The following is a 21,497-nucleotide window of genomic DNA, read 5'->3' on the forward strand; positions in this document are numbered from 1 at the left end:
ATAGAACAGCTTCTTATCTTTTCCACCCTTTTAACTAGCTAGACTACGGAGACCATAAAAACTTCTTGTTGGCATAACAAAATAAGTGTTGCTCTAGTAGTAACACCTAAGAGGCTTACACCACGCCATCTTGGTGGTGATTTGTTCTTTGAGATTACACCTCTGATGTGTTTGGCTGATTGAGATTCAAGCTCCTTGCTTACTCTTAAGAGCAGGAAGTGCTATGTGGAGGCATTTAAGATATTCAGGGTTGTCCTACGGGAAAATACGATGTATTACACAGTTTAGATTCGTGTGATGTGTTTTCAAAAAATTCTTCAAAAGTATTTAATATCGTACGGTGTGTTGTATCATACAGTCATTCAGCACGGTTGTAGAGTAAGGTGTATTTGTCCTTACAGGACCTTCCATTAAGACAGTTAAAGCCCCTCATTCTTAAGAATTAGGAGATAATAGCTTCGTACAGCCCTCGCAATATCCTCAAGAGCACCTTTTTGGCAAGTAGATTTGGACATCCATGTTGTCCAAGACATAGAAAGTGAGTTAAGCCATTGTGACATTCTCGAGTCAATAGTTGAGCTACAAGACACATTCTTTACCGACCCAAAAGAAGTTGCCTTCATCATCCGATTTAACAAAGGCTTTTACTCAAGTTGAACATGGCAATTTCCTTTACGCACACAGCTTGATCAAGTTTCAAAAGACGTTACAGACGTCTCTACTTCAATGGTTTTGAAACCTTCTCAAAGGGCACAGTAATCAGCAAGCAGATTAGCCTTGCTTGTTTAGGTGTAGTGTACTAAATAACAAAAACCAACAAGAAAATCTGACCTCTTTATATTGTGGAAGTATGCATTGCAGAATATGCAAGTGCCTCATTTGAAGAGACGTGGCTTGTGAAGATATAAAACACATAAAAACAATTCAGAATATAGTCAGAAAAAAGAAATTGTGTACCAGCATGAACTTATTTGAGTTCCTAGTGGATGAGAAGCTAGGCCCTCCTCTTATGCCAAGAATGACACTCACTACAGGAAACATAACAACTACAGAATGGAGAATTCGTGCCTTCATAATACGATAATTTGAAGTAACTTTTCACGACTGCATCTTGGAAGTATAGACAACGTATCAAATACCTCCATTAGCACGCTTGCCTTGCTTGATCTCGCATACTGGAGCCTGAAAAACTTTCTTTCGAATGGGTAGCATTTGATGAATTGAAAGTATACATATACACAAAGTCCCATCTAGCAGGTACTCATTTTTCTGTGCCAATAAAGGCTACTTGAAACACTTTTCCAATGTACATACTAATGACTGGAACTTTATAATCAACATCTATCAGTGCTACATCTTCATTGTCTCTAACCCCACTTTGAAGACAGGATTGCCTTTTAAAGCGGCCATGATCAAAAAGCTTGACCACTTCAAGTAACGATTGTTAACCCCAATTTGAAGACAGGATTGCCTTTTAAAGCGGTAATGATCAAAAAGCTTGACCACTTCAAGGACGATATGTGTAGAGCATATGCAACAGCAGCAGGTGTCAAGAAATTAATGAATGGCCAATAAAGCCCCACTTCAAGTCGATTCAGACAGCTTCACTAGGACCTGCTGCTGTATGCTGAGATCTTAATGAAACAGCTCACATAACTTATGAGTGTGAATAGCACCTTGTAATCACCCATCCATGGATAGTGATGCTAGGGCAGCTGCCTCCTCCTTCATTTTCAACGCATCGACAAACATATCAAGTCCACCTTCCATAAAACTTTGAATAGAATGTGTTGTGATCCCAGCTCGATGATCCGTCACTCTACCTTGAGGAAAATTGTATGTCCTAATACGCTCAGACCTATCTCCACTCCCAATCTAGGAGAAAGGACACTGGTAAATTACGAGCACAGCTTTTTATTAAGGCATCTTTTGGCCTAAGAAATCTACCTGTAGTTGTCGCAACTCGGACCGGCTAGCACTGAACCGTTTCCGCTCTGCTTCATAAAGTCGAGCACGTAGAATGCTCATAGCCCTTGCTTTATTCTATGGCAATTCCTTGTCACACCAGTTAGCTAAAAGCATCTGCAAGCTTAATATTGGCGCAATCTACAAAGAACACATCGTACCTGATGCTGAGACCGCTCGTCTTGGATTGCAACTACTATTCCACTAGGAATGTGGGTGATTCGCACAGCACTGCTAGTTGTGTTTACATGCTGCCCCCCTGCTCCTCCTGCTCTGTAAGTGTCAATGCGCAAATCCCCATTCCGTATTTGCACATCTACCTGATTATTAAAGAAACTCCAAATTGATAAATCTATAAAAGCTGTGCAACACAATAAAGACTTTAAGAGGCCCTTTTTTGAAGTAAAGAGATCACTACAAATGGAAACACCATGTCATGAGCTTTTCCTAAGAGTGCTAAAGAATAGGGCTCACATTTCCCAAGAGGAGCCTGACAAGCCACCTGGGTAATGCAAAGAAATGACTTCTCAAGATTTCAGGCCAATAAACTTAGGCTGGGTTCAGATGGAGGCGGCAAAAATTGTTATCACTATTACTACTTTTTAACATTTTATCATTTTTACTTATGTTTTATTCTCAAAAACCATTCAAAAGAAGCAATGTGCATAGACCACTCCTTTACCTACTATTTTTAGAGTTTAAGTCAAAGGCAACCACTTCTATTTTTGGGTGCATGCATGAAGAGAGAGAGAGAGAATCCCAAAATCCAGTCTTCGCGCGCACCGCACTTTTTCGGCAGGAATCAACTTCTTGACTTTTCACGAGGAAGATGGAGCGCTCCGAGAGCATCCTGAGCAAGTTATCTACAGTTTTACCCCCCTTTCGAACCCAACAGAGCCATCAAAATCTCCATCAGAGCAAAGCTACAGAATATACACTTTTGCCCTCTTTAATGCTAATTTTCTTTCTTAATCATGGCATACACTCTCTCCATTACGTAGTTCATGCTCTCTTATCTTTTCATATATTTATCTTATTGTAATTCATGCTCCATGAGATGAATAAAGAGGCGGAAGGCAAATAATCAATCATATTGATTGAGGGGGATGGTTGGTACCCAATATGGTGTCTTGTGTTTTGATTCTCGTTTATGTTGCTCTCTTTGTGTGTTGTGATTATTCAATCAATCGTTTTGTTGAATTTATTTTTATTTAATGAATCAAAGTTGTGTTGAAAGTGTTGGGAAGATTTTAGGAAGCCAATAGAAATCAACCTCTCTCAAAGTCCTCCACCCCTCTGTTCAGATGAGGCGGCAACTGCTCGGTATGCACAAGTAATTGTAGCCGATCATGTTCGATGTGTTGGTTAAAGCTGAGCAGTAAACCTGCTGCCTATCCAATGTTCATCTTTCCCGCCTACACATTGCACTGACGAATAGGCACCCAAGCTCTTCTCCAAAGGAAGGAAGGCGGGGGGCCCGCGGGGTGGGGTGGGGGGGGGGGGGGGGATTCTAAGCGTGGGTCTGGAGAAGAGAAATTTCATTTCACCAATACCTGCACACCACATCCGCAATACGCCCAACCTTAATCAACAACATTCATAGGGCTCTTTAATCATGTAGAGCCTTTTCAAAGGGGTTGTAAGATTACATGTAGGCCATTCTAATGTTTAACCCATCCTTGCTTCGCTTCAGTACCTTGCCAGCAACCACATGCATCCAGATTTGAGTTTTTTTTGCGCTCTACTAGCCATTACTTTTGGGTCAAGAGAGTAATATACGTAGTCAAGATTTGCTGAGGCATAGGCATTCAGCCTAGGGGGTGTTTTCCTTTTTGCCAGTTCAAGTTTTAGAAGCACTCTCACGACAGTGATTGCATATGTTGTCAACAGCCCATGAAGTAACTGTTCAGCCTCCATGCAGGATGGCATGCTTTAGAGAGTATTCCAGGGATGTCGCCAGCCACCATTCATAGTGCACACGGAATCCAGCTTTAATAACTTGGACCTTCGGGAGTAATTTTCTATGGCACAGAGCAGCATGAACATTTGTCTAGTTGATTTTTGTTTCTTTCATTTTAAAGACCACTTTGGCCTTTTGGGGGTCATTCCCGCAGTGTAGAAGATGAAAATAAAGGCTAGAAAGAGAGGGAAGAATCGACAACAGAGATTGGCTGGCTTCCTATGAGATGCATTTGTACACAAAGTCTGCAATTGGTGTTATTTCCTAGACTCCCCAAACATCAGGAAGGTTGCTTGTCACATAGGCCTCTAGGTATGAACCAGTCTATGAACACACCCTTAGCTGGGAGGATTAAGAAGAACAGTCAAAAATCATATAGAGCATCCATTGAGTGATCACACCAAACTTGGACTTCAGTCCTTTCAAAACTACACCCACACCGGATGTGGTGTGGGGTGGCGATAGGGGATGCCACCTCTTGCGATGGAGACTTGGCCTGTTGGGCTACAAAGAATGTAACCAGTCAGTAATATATGCCAAGCAGAAAACCACTGTTACAGACTTGACACAAATGAACCAATCAAAGGGAGCTAGCATGAAGGGATAATGTTGCCTACCGTAAAGCTATGGTGAAGGCATCAAGGTTATCAAACGTAGAACAATACTCAAGTCCACTAGTACCATCCGGGATCTTCTCACGAACAAATTGATATCTTCTCAGGATAGCCTGGGAAGTGTTCTGGCACTTTTATGAGCCTGTATGCAGGACGTGCATGTCCAAGCACTTTAGCGTAGTTGCATACCCTCTGATTGCATATGAGCACAGCCAGTGTTTGCTAGGTGTGGGCACTGGGGAGGTTCCCATTCAAGTCTATAGTACCCGGCCTAGGTATTTACCTTCATGTTAAGCACCTCTTATAAGAGATTTCATTAACTTATTTATAAGTGACATTTTAAGCCGACAATTAAAGTTGTAAGGTTTATCTGAGCATTGCTCTACCCAGCATCATGTACCTAGAAGTGTGACTTCCAAGGTCACTATTCTCATTGTATGTTAGTACCACGAGTACAGTACCAAGGACAGAACCTTGGCGTTTGCCATAGCTTCAGCATCAACTTTCAGCCCTCATCGTCATCTTCATCAGCACACCTCCCCAGCCCTAGCGTTTTCAGCACACAGTCACAGATTAGCCTTGCCATACCATATCAGCACCGCGATAGACTCAGCCCTCGTTCAGCACCAGCGTTTGCAGATTTCAGCACTATATCCATAGTGTTTTTGCATCCCAGAACAGCCATGCAGAATTCAGCCCGTATTCTCATCAACACCCTCGCCATCAGCATTAGTAGATCAGCCCTAGTGTTTTCAGTTTTCAGCCCTTAACCTCGTAGATCCAAGCACATACAACAAGATCCTATCAGCATCTCAGCATTTAGGGCCATTGTATCAGCATTTGTGCAATCTAAAGCAAATACCTCTCTAGCAATAAAGAAGGGGGCCCTTGGAGGGGAGTTTGGGGCCCCACCCGTCTACTTAGTCTTCTCTCTCTCTCTCTCTCTCTCTCTCTCAAATTTTTCACCCACAATATCATTCTCTCTTCTCTCTCTAGTCTTTTGCACATCCCTTTCATGAAGTAAAAGAAACCTTGAGTATGCACTAAGCACTTATCTTGAGTTATCACCACAAATCACTTTTGCAGCACATAACACTATATGCTTGGTCAAGGCATGTAACACCAGGTTCCTCACAATGGCTATAGTGTTTGAATACATCGTGGTCGTTTGCTGCAAAAAACCGTATCTCCAAAAGCAACCTCCATTACCACACTAACTCAAATATAGCACTGAAAACAATCCGATACTCGATTTCTGAGGAAGATAAGGCAACTGTAGGCTACTTCTTGCTACTCCATGAAATCGCTCCTGAACCAAATGAAAAGGTGTAACCTGTAGTCGAGCGTCATCCATCTGAATCTTCACCCTAATCAAAATGACTTTATTCTCAAAGAGTAATCCTGAAGTCCATACCCCCAGCGGCATACCAAATGCCCAACCACTGAGGCTGTTTCAAATACCACAAGATCTGAAGAGCATGCTCTCTTGCATAAATCAACTGAGAAGTCCCACCGAGAAACTAATGTCAAAACGGGTGTTCAACAACCAAATAAAAGGACCGGCCAGCTTTCAATACTTCGTAACATCAGCTCCATCTAAGGGGTCTACATGAACACTTCTAGTTGGGATCTATCATAGAATAATTTTAGGGTTGCCCTCAACCAAATGTTCTGCAAGTTGGTTGGGTTAGTATTTTTCATCCTAACCTCGGTCAGCTTTAGTAAGTTGGTAGGTCTTCTTCTTCTTCTTCTTCTTTTTCTTCTTCTTCTTCTAAGGTTTAGGCCCCTCTGCCAAGATCTACAGGTTGGCTAGGATTAGGATCAAGGAGTCCTTCGTCTTCAGTGGTTGACACATCAGCAGTTTGTGGCATACCCCCCTCTTGAAAGAAGGGTAATCGTCCGCAATTATATCCACAAAACTGTCCGCAATTATATCTACAAAACTCAATCGAGTTGGATCAAAAATATCCGAGGGTCATTCCATATTGGAGCTCTTGATATTCTATACCCTAGCATTCTCAACGCTCTTCCTCCTCTTCTTCGTTGTCACCATCCTCATCTGTTACTTTTTCTTCCACTTCCACCTCTATGTCCTACACCTCTTCCTCTACATTAGGGTTAGAATTAGGCAATGGTGTTGCTTCCATGATCAATTGTTGTAAGGTGTAGCAGAATTGGAATGTTGAACTTTGCTCAAGATGAGTGCTCCGAATTGTGCTCAAGGGTTCCTTTTGCTTACGGAAGGGAGAGCCTTCCATTCCTTTAGTGAGAGAGTGCAATGATCACAAACAAAGTGAATGACCCTGTAAATGAAGGTGCTAAGACCGAGAGAGAGAGAGAGAGAGAGAGAGAGAGAGAGAGAGAGAGAGAAGAATATGACACCAGACGGTTCTCAAACCCTCCTCCAAGGGCCCCCCTCTCTATGGCGAGAGAGGTCTATGCTATTGATTGCACAAATCTGGTACAATGATCTAGATGCAATGGACTTGCCGACGATGTTGACGACAATGATGACGACGACGAGGACGGGCTGAAATCTGAAAACGCTAGGGCTGAAATCTGCAAATGCTGACTTTCTGCTGAATACTAATGCTGTGTCGGCGAGGATGGCGATGGCAACGACGCGCTGAAAACGCAGATGCTGAAATCTGAAAACAGCAGGCTGAATCTGAAAACGCTGGCTGATCTGATGGTACAGCGAGGATCTACTGCGGGTAGGTGAGATTTGCGAGGCTAGGGGCTGATCTTGCAGTGTCTTAAGTGCTGAAAACTGAAAACGCTGATGCTAGGGCTGATCTGACACTAGAAATCTGCAAAACGCTAGGTAGTGTCTGCAAGATGCAAAAACGCTCGCGCTCTCTACGTGATTGGCTAGAGTTCGCATGTTTGTCAGAGGAGGTGCAGGGTCTCGAGCTACAGGGCATGAGAGGGGTGCAGAGCATGTGTCAGGACATCTCAGAGTCAGTTCCAGCTGAGTGGCTCACGCCTCTCGAGCCAGTAGCACCCCGGTGGATGGGAGCCTTCACACGACTGGAGGTTCTCATTTCAGTCAGGGCCTGCTCAGAGACTGTCCCAGCCCTTTTCTTCGAGCTTCAGGGTGGGGGACGACTACAGCGAGTTGCAGTAGAGGCCCCGCAGGTAGCAAAGTGTTGTTTCCAGAGGATCCGAGTTGTGGGCATCTGTGGGAGGACTTGCGTCATAGACCCTGACCCAGCAACTCTTGAGACTGGACACTGGAGGCTATGGGCTTGGGAGTGTTGTCCACTGGCACGAGTACAGTGGGATCCTGGTGAGTGGCTTTGGAGGGACCCCTTCTCTTCTGCAAACCACCCAGGAGTCCCCTTCTTTCAGTACACTGTTCGGCTTCGACGTCATATACTTGCAGCACAGAGAGAGGCCCGCCCCGCTGCAGCACGTCATTGGCAGGAGGAGGGCCTCACAGTCGAGTTCTTGACAGCCTTTTGGGAGAGGCTTTGGGACTCCCGACAGCCGAGGCGCGTCACCTTGTTTCAGTGGCTGGTTGCACACAGAGCTACAGCAGTAGGGAGCTGGCTTGTGCATAGTGGTCTTTCGGCCGCATGTGCAGCCTGTGACCAGTTGGTGGAGAGTCAGCGTCACTGTCTTTGGGATTGTCCCTCGGCCCAGCAAGTGTGGCTACGAGTTCTTCGGCCGATGCCTACTCTTTCCACGGCTAGACAGTACACTTGGGGGGCAGCGGCTTGGTCCACTCTCACGGGCCCGGCACTTCAGTTTGAGCTATCTTCCACTAGCAGGATGATAGTGATACGGGGGGGGGGGGGGGCGACCTACACTCCAGCCCGCTACAGAGCTTACTCCACAGGAGTGGTGCAGTGAGAGAGAGGAGTGTTGGGAGCTCATCAGCGGCCTGACACTTTGGTTCATCTGGCGGGCCCGCTGTTTCCGCATTTTTGAGGCTCTCTCTGTGCCACCAGCAGAGACTATTCGTGACTTTTGGCTAGAGCTGATCCATACTCTCAGAGGACAGCTTGAGGGACTACAGGGCAGCTCCGACCACTTGCGGGAGCGCCGCAAGGCTTTCCTTCGACTCTGGCGCCCTGGGCCTTTCTACACCATTGTCCAGGGTGTGCTCAGATGGCACTACCGTCCACCTGTGTGGCTCTTCCCTCCTCCCATCTCTTGATTTAGCCTCATTGTATATATGTTGTTCTTTCATTGGGAGAGTCTCTCCATCATGTTTGTTGTAGCCCTCTCTTGCAGAGGTGGTTGTAGCCCTATGGGCAGTTTTCATTAACTAATAGAAGGATCTTGTTCTCGGAAAAAAAAAAGATGCAAAAACGCTAGGCTTGATCTGCAATCTGCAAGTGCTGGAATCTGGTATCTGCTGAAAACCGCTAAGCTGATACTGTAGCAGAAAATGCTAGGCTGATTTGCAACCAAAACGCTATCTGCTTCTTGTTGGCTGGAAAACGCTAGGCCTCCTGCCGGTCTTGCTGAGAAGATGCACTGTAAGTTGGTGGCACTTTTGTTGCCTCTTCTGCCAAAAAGTGCTAGCGCTAGGTATTTATAAATACCAGCTTAGCAAAGTTTCCCTACCCAGTTTCCCAACAAAGTCACTTATTAATAATAAGTGAAAAAATGGATAAATAGGGAAAATGGGTTCTATGCACTGTAAAATGCTCATGATGGTATTGACTGTCATGCTGATGATCATGCTATGTGCAACCAAAGGATATGCAACTACTAAGTGTTTGGACATGCACGGCCTGCGCACAGGCTCACAAAGGTGCCAGAACACTTCCTAAGCTGACCTGAATCCTGGACCTCAAGTAGCTTGTCCACATGCACATAGGGTTAGATGTGCACGTGACAATTGTTGCAGTTCTCGATCGTATTCTTTACTAAAGAAGAATTAATTGGGTCTCTTATACCACTGAAACCGGTAAGTGACTCAACAACGAGGTTAAAGAATGCAAAAACACCACAACTGAATGAAAAACGGCCAGCTGAACTAAAAATAGCACTTTAATCGGAACGCATAGAGTGGTGAGTATCACTCTCAGAGATACTTGCCCCTCGACATGCGCCCTTGGCGGTGGTGAGTATCACTCTCATAGAGTGGTGAGTATCACTCTCAAAGATACTTGCCCCTCAACAGATGCCCTTTGTGGTAATTTTTATGTTGATGATCTGTCACGGTTACAATTGATCTATGTGAGCTCACTTACATGATTCGAGTACTAATGTCACTGTGGCCTCCAATTTATCAACATTTTGCTCCAAAAAGAAGCTCAATTCATCTCCTATTTGCAACACTGCCTAAATGCACTTAAAACATCTGGTAATTACAATATTGGTGCCCAAAAGCAGCTTTGGCCAAAATCCACACAAAAATTGCGTATGGATGCCACGTCAGTGCATCTGATTGATATATATTAAGCCCAAACTTCTCACCTTGGTAGCCTTCCCAATATTGTGTACTAAAATCATCAAGAAATTCTGACTGGCTTGAAGCTCAGGCTCTTGAGTTCTCTCATCACATAGGAGAGTTGGGGGTTGCCAGCTTGGTATAGACTCTGTGGCTGTTGGCCAAGTTCTCGGTAACACCTCCAGACACAACAGGATGTAGACACATTTTTTTTTCCTATCATGCACAGTCCACCATGCTATGTACATATCCATGAGGACTCCTAGACAGAGGAGGTAGCCCTACGGACGGCACGTTCTCTTCCTGGTCTTGGGTTGGACAGTCTTTACAGTTACACCTATCTCAAGGTCACTCGGATACGGATTACTCCCCATCCAAGCCGGCTTAAGATAGCGAGGTTGGCTGCTATTGCAGCATTGGTTTTCTCTCACTGACTCCATGAGGATTGTCTCATGGAATGTGCAAGGACAAGGAGAGCCCCAATTTCAACGTCAGAGAGGTCGGTTGCGTCAGGAGCTTCAGCAAGGCCTTGTGGGTGGTGAGATTGATATTCTTATGCTACAGAAGCATCATCTCTGTGAGAGCCACATTAGACGATGTAGTCAGATTTTGCATGGTCACTATGAGACATTTTAGTCAGCTGCTTTTGAACCTGGATGTAAGGTGCAGCGGAAGTGAATGTTGAACTTTGCTCAAGATGAGTGCTCCGAACTATGCTCAAGGGTTCCTTTTGCTTACGGAAGGGAGAGCCTTCCGTTCCTTTAGTGAGAGAGTGCAATGGACACAAACAAAGTGGTGAACACTGTTAATGAAGGTACATGAGACTGAGAGATAGAGAGAGAAGAATACGACACCAGAATGTTGTCAAACCCTCCTCCGAAGGCCCCACTCTCTATGGCGAGAGCGGTCTACTTATGATTGCACAAATCTCTACAATGCTTTGGACTTACCAATGATGTCGAAGACGATGAGGACGACGACAAGACGGACTGAAATCTGAAAACGCTAATGGCTGAAACCTGCAAATCTTTATCTGCTGAATTCTGACTCTATGTCGATGACGATGTCGATGCGACGATGCGACAACGACGTGCTGAAAACGCAGAAGCTGAAATCTTCGTTTTCCGGGCTGAATCTGCAAACTACGCTTGATCTGACCGTGCGGCAAGGATCTGTTGCGGGAAGGTGAGATCTGCGACGTTCGGTGTTTCTACTGTGGAATCTCGATGCTGAAAACTGAAAATGCTGGTGCTAAAGGTGATCTTGTCGCGATGGAACTGCAAAACGCTGATCTGCCCTGCTGATGCAAAAACGCTAGGGCTGAATTTGTCCAAATGCAAAAACGCTAGGGGAATCTGTTGTGTCTTGCTGTCGCCGGGCTGATCTGCAATGCAAACGCTGGGGCTGATCTGCAATGGAGAAAACGCTGGCTGTTCTTGGCTGAAAACGTTGAGTCTCCTGCCCGGGGGGGGGGGTGGTCTTGCTGAGAAGGTGCCTGATGAACACAAGGTTCCTGCTGCCTCTTCTGCCCGTAAGTGCTAGCGCTAGTTCTTGGGTTCTTGGGGGTCTTGAGGTTCTTGAGGTTCTTGAGGGTCTTGGGGTTCTTGAGGTTCTTGAGGTTCTTGCGGTTCTTCTTTCACTTGCAATCTGTGTTAGAGAAGGATCTTCTCTTTACAATAGGAGGTTTTGTAAAGCGTTACTCTCAGTGACCTCCTATAGATTTGTGCCATTGACAAAGCAGATTGACAAGTACTGTTGTGGGCTGCCTAAAGGGCTTCGCGATTACTGTACTAAGAACAGAATGGCTACCCTCACTCAGCTTATGGAAGTTGCTAACACTGGTCTTGCCTTGTTGAAAGGAGAAGACAGTGGGTTTCCGAGCAACGAGAAAGGAGGGCAGCAAAAGAAAAATTCAGCAAAGCAGCCCTTTACGAGAGCGGCTCCTGAAGCGTCCTAGGGGCCAGCTAGGTTCAATAAAGGCAAAGGTTCAGCCGAGACTTCTAGAGCGCAGGCAAGGAAGTAGAAAAGGAAGCCTTTTATGCGTAAGACGCCCGAGGAAAAAGAAGGTCTTGATGGCTGAAAACAAGTGCTTTGTATGCGAGCAGACTAGTCATTTTGCAACCAACTGTCCACAAAAGAAAAGGGCAGCTGACTCGGATGACAAAGAGGACAGGAAAGAAAAGAAGCCTATGCCCTCGGCAGGTTTAGTGCCAGACATGTTGGGCGACAGGCCTAGTACAGATGCCAGTGAGTTATGCAGAGCGTGGGGTAAAGTTAGAGACCAGATGGCACTTATCTTCTTTGATCCAGGTGCCAAAGCGAACTTTATCACGCCAGAATTAGCTATGAAGCTGAGCATCAGAGCTGAAGAGATGGCGTATACCGCAGAGGCAGGATTGGCATGTCCTGGCCACTCATAGTGCGTTACTCCCATCATTGGAAAGCTACGTCTGCATATTCAGTCGTATGTGGGCACAGAAGAGTTCTACATCATGCCGCTGGAAGGATGTGATGTTTTGTTGGGGATCCCGTGGATCTTCCGAGTGCATGGTGTCTTGGATGCCTACAACAAAAAGATCACTGTACAGCATAGGGGCAAAACTCACATCCTGGATGTAAAGCTAAAAGGAGAGTCAGTCCCTATTGTATCTACCTCTGCTATCACTTCTGTAATAATCATCTTTTTGCGTACTTGGTTTTTGGACGTGATGTTTCAGATAGTTGCCAGTCAAATTTATCTGTGTTAGATAAAGACAGGTTAGCATTTTTGCAAAAGTTTGATGACTGTTTTTCTGATTCATTACCGTCTCAAATACCGCCGGAGAGGCCCGAGGATCATGCGATTGATTTGGTGCCACGTTGTAGCCCACCAAATAGGCCACCGTATAGGATTAGTGAGGCGCAGCGAAAAGAGATTATGAGCCAAGTGGAGGAGCTCTTAGAGAAAGGGCTGATTCAGCCTAGCTCGTCACCCTATTGCTCTCCAACGCTCTTAGTACAGAAAAAGGAAGGCTCGTGGCGCATGTGTATTGACTACCGTGCGTTAAATAAAAATACCATCAAGAATAGGTTTCCTATCCCAAGGATTGATGATATTCTTGACCGCCTAGAGGGTGCGGCGATTTTCAGCAAGATCCACCTTAAAAGTGGGTACCATCATATTCGAATTAGGCCCGAGGATGTGCATAAGACTGTGTTTAGAACGACATTTGGTCTCTATGAATTCTTAGTGATGCCATTTGGTCTTACGAATGCTCCTGCTACGTTCAATAGGATGATGGATAGGATCTTCTGTCCATATCAGAACTTTGTTCACACATTCTTTGATGACATGATAGTCTACTCGAAGAATGAAGAGGAGCATAGGCATCACCTGACCATTGTGTTCGAAGAGTTGCGCAGGAACAGATTGCTCATCAATGGCAAGAAAAGCGAGTTCTTCTTGGAAGAGATCCACTTCCTCGGACACATTTTGTCAAAGGATGGTGTCCGAATGGATCCTGCGAAGGTGGAAGCAATCAAGACATGGCCAGCTTTAAGGACTGTGCACGATGTCCGTAGCTTCTTAGGGCTATGTTCTTACTACAGAAGATTCATTCGCAACTTTGCAGAGATTGCTTCACCTTTACATGCTTTGCAAAAGAAAGAGGTCACTTTCAGATGGACCCAAAAGGAGATTTCAACTTTTAATCTCTTAAAGGAAAAGATGACTTCAGATCCAATCATTGTTTTGCCAGATCTCAGGAAGTCATTTGTGGTTCAGTGGGACGCTTGTGGCAGTAGCAGTGGTGTAGTGCTAATGCAAGATGGCAAGGTATTAGCCTATGAGAGCAGAATCTTGCAAGGGCCAGAGACGACCATGCAGATCTATGAAAAAGAGTTACTGGCTGCGATTCCTGCGCTCTTAAGTTGGAAACACTATCTTCTGGGTGCTGATTTTGTTGTCCAAACGGATCATCAGACCTTGCGATACTTCCTGACACAATCAAAGCTATCGGAAAAGCATATGCGATGGGCAAACATTCTCTCCATGTTTCACTTCCAGATTGTACATGTGGAAGGCAAGAAGAATGTTGTGGCAGATGCGTTATCAAGAAAGCCACAAATTTCAGCTGTGTCAATTCCTTATCATCATGAGCTTGATGATATGAACAGTATGCAAATGATGAAGATTTTGCAAGGATCTTCGAACAGTTACAGGAAGGACAACGTCATGAGCACTACCTCCTCAGAGATGGTTTTATGATGATGCACGGCAGACTCTGTGTCACTAGGCCATTGCGACATAAGGTCATGGTAGAGAGTCATGTCCCACCGTATGTAGGGCATCGTGGTATAGATGCTACAGTGAAAGCAGTTGAGACATTCTTTTATTGGCCTACCTTGAGAAGAGATGTGGATGCCTTTGTGCGAGCATGCGTGATTTGCCAAAAGGTCAAGTTTGACAGGCAAAAGGCACCAGGGCTGTTATAGCCATTGCCGATTCCAGATAAACCATAGGAAAGCATAGCTATGGATTTTATCTTTCATCTTCCCAGAACACCGACAGGAAATGTACTAGTGTACAACTAATAGAAGGTGAGATATTCTCTCAACCTATGCCCACTGACTCTCGATGAGCTAGTGCATCCGGCTCTACTGATAGACAAACATCCCACTGCGGAAGCCACATAGAGCTAGCTCCAAGCTCTGCAAATAGTCTACAAGAGCTCATGCACTCCTGCAAGTATCGGTCCAATACCTGCAAACCTCCCCTATGCTCTATGCCGAGATCAGTCATCGAACAACTAATCAACCCTGCTGCAAATGCTCCCACTGCAGCTGCTATGTCGGGCCTCGAGATTAGCATCTCGTACATGAGGACACCGAACGTTGATGCAACCCTGGCAACCTCTGCCACCTCCAACTCAGAACTCAACTCATGGTAATCCTGTCCCCTATCATAGAGACCATGGCACTCTGACTCCGAGCTCTGGAGTGACTCCTCGTGCCCACCACATATCACATGTGTACCAAGAGTATATATCTGTCCTGAATCTGCATCAAGCTCTGGCATAAGCATATCAAGAAATGACTCCACAATAGCCGACATCTCAGCATCCATGTGAGTCATCTCTGTCATCACCTCTGATGACTCATCTTGTTGTGACTCACTAGAGCTGTCCCGCTCTACCTGTGCATCCGTAGACGCAACCTGCACAACAAGGTCACTGCTCTGCACTCCATGCAAAGCATCCTGCAACCCACAAGCAAAAGAGACTCGCTTGCTCTCTCGCTCTCTACTTGGCTGCATGATCACAGAGAGAACACCGTCTCTCACGTGATCCACATGCAATGGGTAACCTGTACCACTCCTGGCACCTCTCGCAATCACTAGCGAACCCAAACGCATCACAAAATCTCGCTCTCGTAGCGAAATCTGACATCCACAATCTCTAAGCTGACCAATCGAGATCAAACTCACTGTCAAATCTGGTACATAGCGCACATGTCGTAACAAGTAAGATGCACCACTCGGTAATGACAGTCTCACATCTCCTGCACCTGCTATCGCATGCACCGATCCATCGGTCAAACGTACACTGCCAAGCATCCCGCTAGAATAGCTACAAAACCATGCACGATGCGGCGTGACATGAAACATAACATCTGTGTCTAGCAACCACTGCGAAGGGAGTGCACTATCCACATGTATAGCATCTCGTGCATAGCTCGAGGTAAAAGTGACATCCCCGTCACTAGTATACTCCGACACTACATGTCAGAGTTACCGGGGAACGCCCCCTAGCCCCCATTCCGGCGTTCCGGGGGGCAGTTCCCTTCTCGAACGTTCCGAAACGTCCCGGAACGTCTGACGTTCCAGGTGGCCAGTGCAAACCGGAATGGCCGTTCCGGAACGTTCCAGAACGCCCCCGGAATGTTCCAGAATGCCCCTGGAACGGCCAACGGCTACAAACAAATTTGGCAAAAATTGGAAAAATTGAAGTAAATGTTTGGGCTTCTTTTTGAAGTGTGCAAGGCCTCAAGGACTCATAAAATGCACCCCCCTCCCCCTTTCTCTCCACAAGCTAATCCTCAAGGGTCAAGCTCTCTCCCTCTCACACTCTCAAGATCTCTCCCTCTCAAGACTCACTCTCTCAAGGCTCAAGGCTTCAAGCCTTCAAGCTCTCTTCCTCTCCCTCCCACTCTCTCAAATCTCTCCCTCTCCCTCTCACTCTCTCGAGTCTCTCCCTCTCACTCTCTCGAGTCTCTCCCTCTCACTCTCTCAAGCTCTCTCTCTCTCTCATCTTCATCTAGTCATAGCAAGGTTGAATGGTCTTCAAAACGAGTTTGTTGTGAGTATTAGAGTCAAAGCACTCTAATACTCCTTGTATTTAAACACAAGGAGCTAAAAAATGCACTATTTGGGTGTTTTTTAACCTCCCGTTCCGCGCCGTTCCCGTTCCGGACCCCTAGCCGTTCCCCCGTTACGTGGGGATCCCGTCGTCGTTCCCGTTCCGCGTTCCGGGTAACTATGCTACATGTGCCTCAACTGTCAAAGCAACTGAGTCCATGGCATCACTACATACATCTCTGAGACTGCCATGTCTCCTACAATGTCGCATACAACGAAAACAACGCCGTCTAACGTGTCCAGAATGACCACAATACCAACATGTCACCTGTCGGTGTGCTCGTGAATGTACATGTCTCACACAAGTCCGTGATGACTCAGATCTATCATACATATCATGTAATCTGCGCCAAAGTGCTCTCGTAGTAGTCTCATACATAACAAGAGCATATACAGATTCTGCAAGGTGCAAAGAGAGTGTAGATAGTGTCATCTCCTCTAGCTCCTGCCACTGATCGTCAGACATGTTTGAAGGTCTACCTACATCACCACTCAATGGTCGATGCAACCCTCGCTGTGTCAATGCATCAAGCATACACTCTCTCCATGCCGCAAAGTCTGACCCATCAAACACGCGCATCTGTGAGAGGTCACAATTTGATCGATCACCTGTCTCTGCCATGAGCACAAGTAGCAAGCTAGATAGCAAAACCACCTCACCAACAACACCTAGAAACTGTCTACCAATATGGCCAGAAACACAATGTAAAACCTGTGAGACACACTCCAAAATAGAGCTTCCGCAATGTCAACCAAATCAGCCCTAAACTAGCTCGAATCGCATCAACAAAAGTCTGCAAATATGGCTGTAAGATATGGCTACAAATCAGCCCCAAAATTCAGCTCTTAAACAACTGCATAAACAAGTCACAAATGTGTCCCAAATCAGCCTACAACTGAGCCATACATGGACAGCTGCAAAGAGGAAACAATGGCTGAAAATTCAGCGCCCAAATAAGCCCTCAAACCTACCTGTAAACTTGTAAACCTGTAGCTGAAACCTGCTGAAAAACCTCAAGCCATAAGTGCTCGAATCCGGCTACCTAGCTCGTAGCCACACAAGCATACATCACAATACTCACTCCTGTGAGTGTGCCAAGATAACTGTACGCCTGTCAAACCCGTGAGCTAATCACCAAGCCCACACTGTGCGGTATCGATGCATACACACGCACAAATCTCCCACCTGCAGAGAACACCGCACGCAAATGCTGAGTGCAACCCGCAATCTCTACCTAGATCGCATAAATGATACGCATAAAACTCCTGGGAAAATTTCGCCAGAGTTTTGTCAGTAAAATGGCCACAAAACCAGTAACCAAACTGACTGCACGCTCAAAACCATGAGCAACCAAAGCGCATCAAACCGCACTCCAAATGCATGCACCAATCTCCACACTTTGCATACATCATTGCAAACACCTGCAAATCTAGTACACAAATATCTGCTCTACTTGTAACTGCCAAAAAACATGCTCGAGGCATACATTGCCGAGCTCAAAATGCAATCACATTAGTCTCCCTGAGCATCAAACCACATAAGGCATACATTGTATCCTCCCACCTGTGAGGAAACTTGCAGCAAATGTCACTCTCACATCTAAGAGCAAACCATGTGTGGAATCCTCGACGCACAATAAACAATTGCTGCTGCAGAAAATTCAGCGTTCAGAATTTTAAAATTCTAATATGACGAGCGCGTCCGGAGCGTGCCAAAACCCAAAGGTAGACTCCTGGATCACATGTATCCAAGTCCGGGTGTGAAAGCTATGCCAAAAACCTCCGTTTCGACCCAAAAAACGCAGCATAAACTGCCAAAAGAGGGCTGAAAATGCAGCTCCTCAACCGTAGCTCGAATGAGGTTTCTGATGGCTCGAATGGCTTCGAAAGGGGGGTAAAACACCAGGACACCTGGTGGAAACACTTTCGGAAAGCTGAATTTTCCGATGCCGAAGTCGAAACCCTATTTGCACTCTTGAAAGTGCGCACGCGCATGGACGCGATTTCGAGAATGAAACTGGCTCTCCGCTGTCGTCGTGACTGTGCACACACGCGCTCCCTCCGCACCTACGCTCTGATACCAATTGAAGGGGATCGGGGAGCACCACAGACAGAGAGTGAGAGAGAGAGAAGGAGACACACACACAATGTGGGTGGGGAGACTGAAAGTGGCAGCTCCCCCTATACAGTATACTCACTATAAGTATAGGGTAACAGTGGGCGGGCGCCCATGACCTGGGCGACCGGTCAAGGCACATAGGCCTTAACCCCAACATGCCACAGTCGATTGTCAGTGACCGTGACCCACGGATGACAAGTCTATTTTGAAAAGGCATATTCGAGAATATGGGCACTACGCTTAAGTTCTCATCGTCGTTTGATTCACAGACAGATGGGCAGTCAGAAGAGGCAAATTCTACTATCTTGGATCTGCTCAAGTGCTATGTGTCAAAGCACAAGGCGAAGTGGGAGCATTATTTGCCGTTGGTTGCATATGCGTACAATAATACAGTGCATTCTTCAACAGGCAAAGCACCTTTTGAAATTGTCGAAGGTCATGTGAAAGTTCCTCCCATTCTGCATACCAAGGAAAAGATCTTTCACGCAGATCAATATGTACAGAATATGGATGAAATGTACCAGAGGATAAAGCATGCCCTTGAAAGGACACAGGCAAAGCAAAAGAAAGCTGCTAATCTCCACCGTCGTGAATTGTTGTTTTCACTTGGTGATTGGGTACTGTTGCGGTTTGAAAAGGCACGCTTAAAGAAGCGAAAAGGTAAAGAAAGTCTCTTTACAAAGCTTAGTATACGTTACTATGGGCCTTTTCAAGTAACAGAGAAGATCAGTGACATCAGTTATAGGCTGAAATTGCCTGAGAACTGGAAGATTCACAATGCTTTTCAAGTGAGTCTTCTCAGACCATTTATTGGTGATGTGCCAGAGGATATGCCAGTTGAAGAGCAGCCAGAAGTTGAAGAACTTGATGAAATTTTGGTCCCAGAACAGATCATGGCACACAAGGAAAGAAAAGTCAAAGGCAAGGTTATAAGGCGATATTTGGTGAAGTTCAAGAACTATCCACCTATGGATGCAAAGTGGATGGAAGAGAGTGAACTGTTAGAGTCACCAAATGTATTGCAGCTATGTTAAAGCCTTTGGTTTACCACCTACGTATTCTCCAACTCAAGAAGAGCAAAGGTCAAAAGGAAAAAGACCTGCGCTAGAGAGGGGTGATCCAGGAGCTAGCACTTCTCATGTATCTATGGATTTACTGCAATAGTAGTATACCCTGCTTGGCAATTGCCCTTGGGGAATAAAAGTTTTGTCCAAAAGTCTATTCAGTGCTATAGAAGTAAGTATGTCTTGTCAGTTGTCAAGAGTACAGCAATTGCTTCTAATGAGTACATGTTGACGCATTTTTAAACTGCTGGTTTATTATGCTTGAAAGGATTCGAAGTGTACTAATTAGTTATGGACTCTATTAAAGCCAGTGGCACAATGTGAAAGCTATCCACTATGTCAATGGAACAGTCTCACAGGTAGACCATACATGAGTTTACAAGTGTTGAATACACAAGAGTGTTAACTATGAGCATGTATGTCTCGTACCATGTTAACCAGGTGTGTACACACGAAAAGGTTGACAGCCCTGATACGGTGTCCATGAAGTGCTGTACACACTAATGGATTGATATTCATGCAAACGAGGACGTTCGCGATTTCAAGAGGGGGGGTATGTCACGAGTCTGTGGCAACTTTAGTTGTTGATTTCTTTTTGGGGAATTTTATTTGACTTGTTTTTAAGCACCCCTCTGGAAATGCCAATGCCCGAGTTGCATGGTGTGAGGCGAACAGTGAGAGTCTAGGCCGGACGGCCAGTGAGCACTGAAGTTGGGCAAATGGACTAAGGTTAGCCACGGTGGGGCTACGAGTGTAAATCACCTAATAGCTGGCCGACATTGCACTTTTCGATGTGGTTCCAGTGGTGATTGATGGTCAGATGACCAGTGTGAGTGCCATGGAAGCATCTCCTAAAATTTAGGAAACTGCTATTTTGGACCTGAAAATGTGTTCGCGTCATTACCTCCGGTATGACAAGGGGAACATGTTATTACTATGCCGCGAAGTCAACTGGGCAACCGGTCGGGAGATTTTTAGGCGGCAACCCCGAAACAAGAAATGGCCTGTAAACACGCCAAGTGGCACATTGTCTGTGCACTTTCCTCATGCAAGAAGAAGTGGCGCTGAATTTATAGCTGGGAGGCTCATTTGCAAGCTCTCTGTCACAGGTTAACAGCTATGGAGTGCTTCCTTTCCCTCTTATGTGCAGTGCGGTGCCAGGAGTGATGCCCTGCACGCTACGCACTGCTCTCTCTCTCCCCTACGAGCAGTTATGTTATGCCCCTCTAGTGGGCTTCTCACTTGACCAATGTACAGTTGTGTGGGTTCATGCGCGATTGCCGAGGCAAGAGCCTCTTGCACAGGTACTGGAGTAGCTAGTGGCTAATCCCCCCGCAGGTACAGGTGAATTCGGAGAGGTTTCACGTGAGAAATCTCGTCCAATTCGAAGGGCAAGTAGCCCTACAAGAGCAGAGCTCGAGGACTTGCTACGGATGCGACCGGCACGCGAAACAGAGCCCGAAACAGGGAATTACAGCCTGCTGTGTATTTTTGCAGGTTTAGGGTTTCGGCCCTAAACGGTCCCTAATACCTCCAGGAGGTTCGGGGATGCAAGGGGACCACTGTAGAGGTGATCTAGCGCATTTTCGGAGCAGAAAACAGAGAATTCAACGTGCTGCAGATTCTCGCCAGGTTTTGCAAAGTGTCTGTATGCGTCGGGAAAGCCCTCTATTGTGTGGGGATACTGACTGTGAAGCGTCCTAGTACAGTTGTGCTGCCGAAATCGGGCCAGAACAGGTGCAATTCAGCCCGGATTATGCGGGGCAGCTTGTAGGAAATCACAGGTTTTTATTCCCTCTGCTAAAGAATAAAGAAATATCGAAAGAGGCGCCAACCTTTGGGGCCTACAGGTGTCGCTGTCTGCTTGGGAGCATTCTAGCTTCCTGGCCGTGTTTTTGTTTTGAAGTGTAATCCTATTCCCAGTTTTACAGGTTCCTTTTAGGTCATTGCTTTGTGTCATAAAGTCAAGTGTTA

General features: G+C 45.9%; 1 protein-coding gene across 2 annotated transcripts in view; it reads right to left on the minus strand.

Annotated features, from left to right (window-relative positions):
* Positions 1–1,176: 1,176 nt before the first annotated feature.
* The window catches only part of LOC147454119 (Peptide chain release factor 1), a 50,155-nt gene continuing 29,834 nt past the window's right edge, over positions 1,177–21,497 (minus strand). For both annotated transcript variants that reach the window (XM_086516122.1, XM_086516124.1), the window contains exons 9-11: positions 2,127–2,285; positions 1,948–2,043; positions 1,177–1,875 (exon numbers count right to left, since the gene is read on the minus strand). In XM_086516122.1, coding sequence (XP_086372248.1) covers positions 1,684–1,875; positions 1,948–2,043; positions 2,127–2,285 — 447 coding nt within the window. In that variant the 3' untranslated portion in view covers positions 1,177–1,683. The remainder of the gene's footprint in view (positions 1,876–1,947; positions 2,044–2,126; positions 2,286–21,497) is intronic.

This window comes from Adiantum capillus-veneris, chromosome 7 (genome assembly GCF_014529385.1).
Source record: "Adiantum capillus-veneris isolate H3 chromosome 7, ASM1452938v2, whole genome shotgun sequence".
Lineage (NCBI taxonomy): Eukaryota > Viridiplantae > Streptophyta > Polypodiopsida > Polypodiales > Pteridaceae > Adiantum > Adiantum capillus-veneris.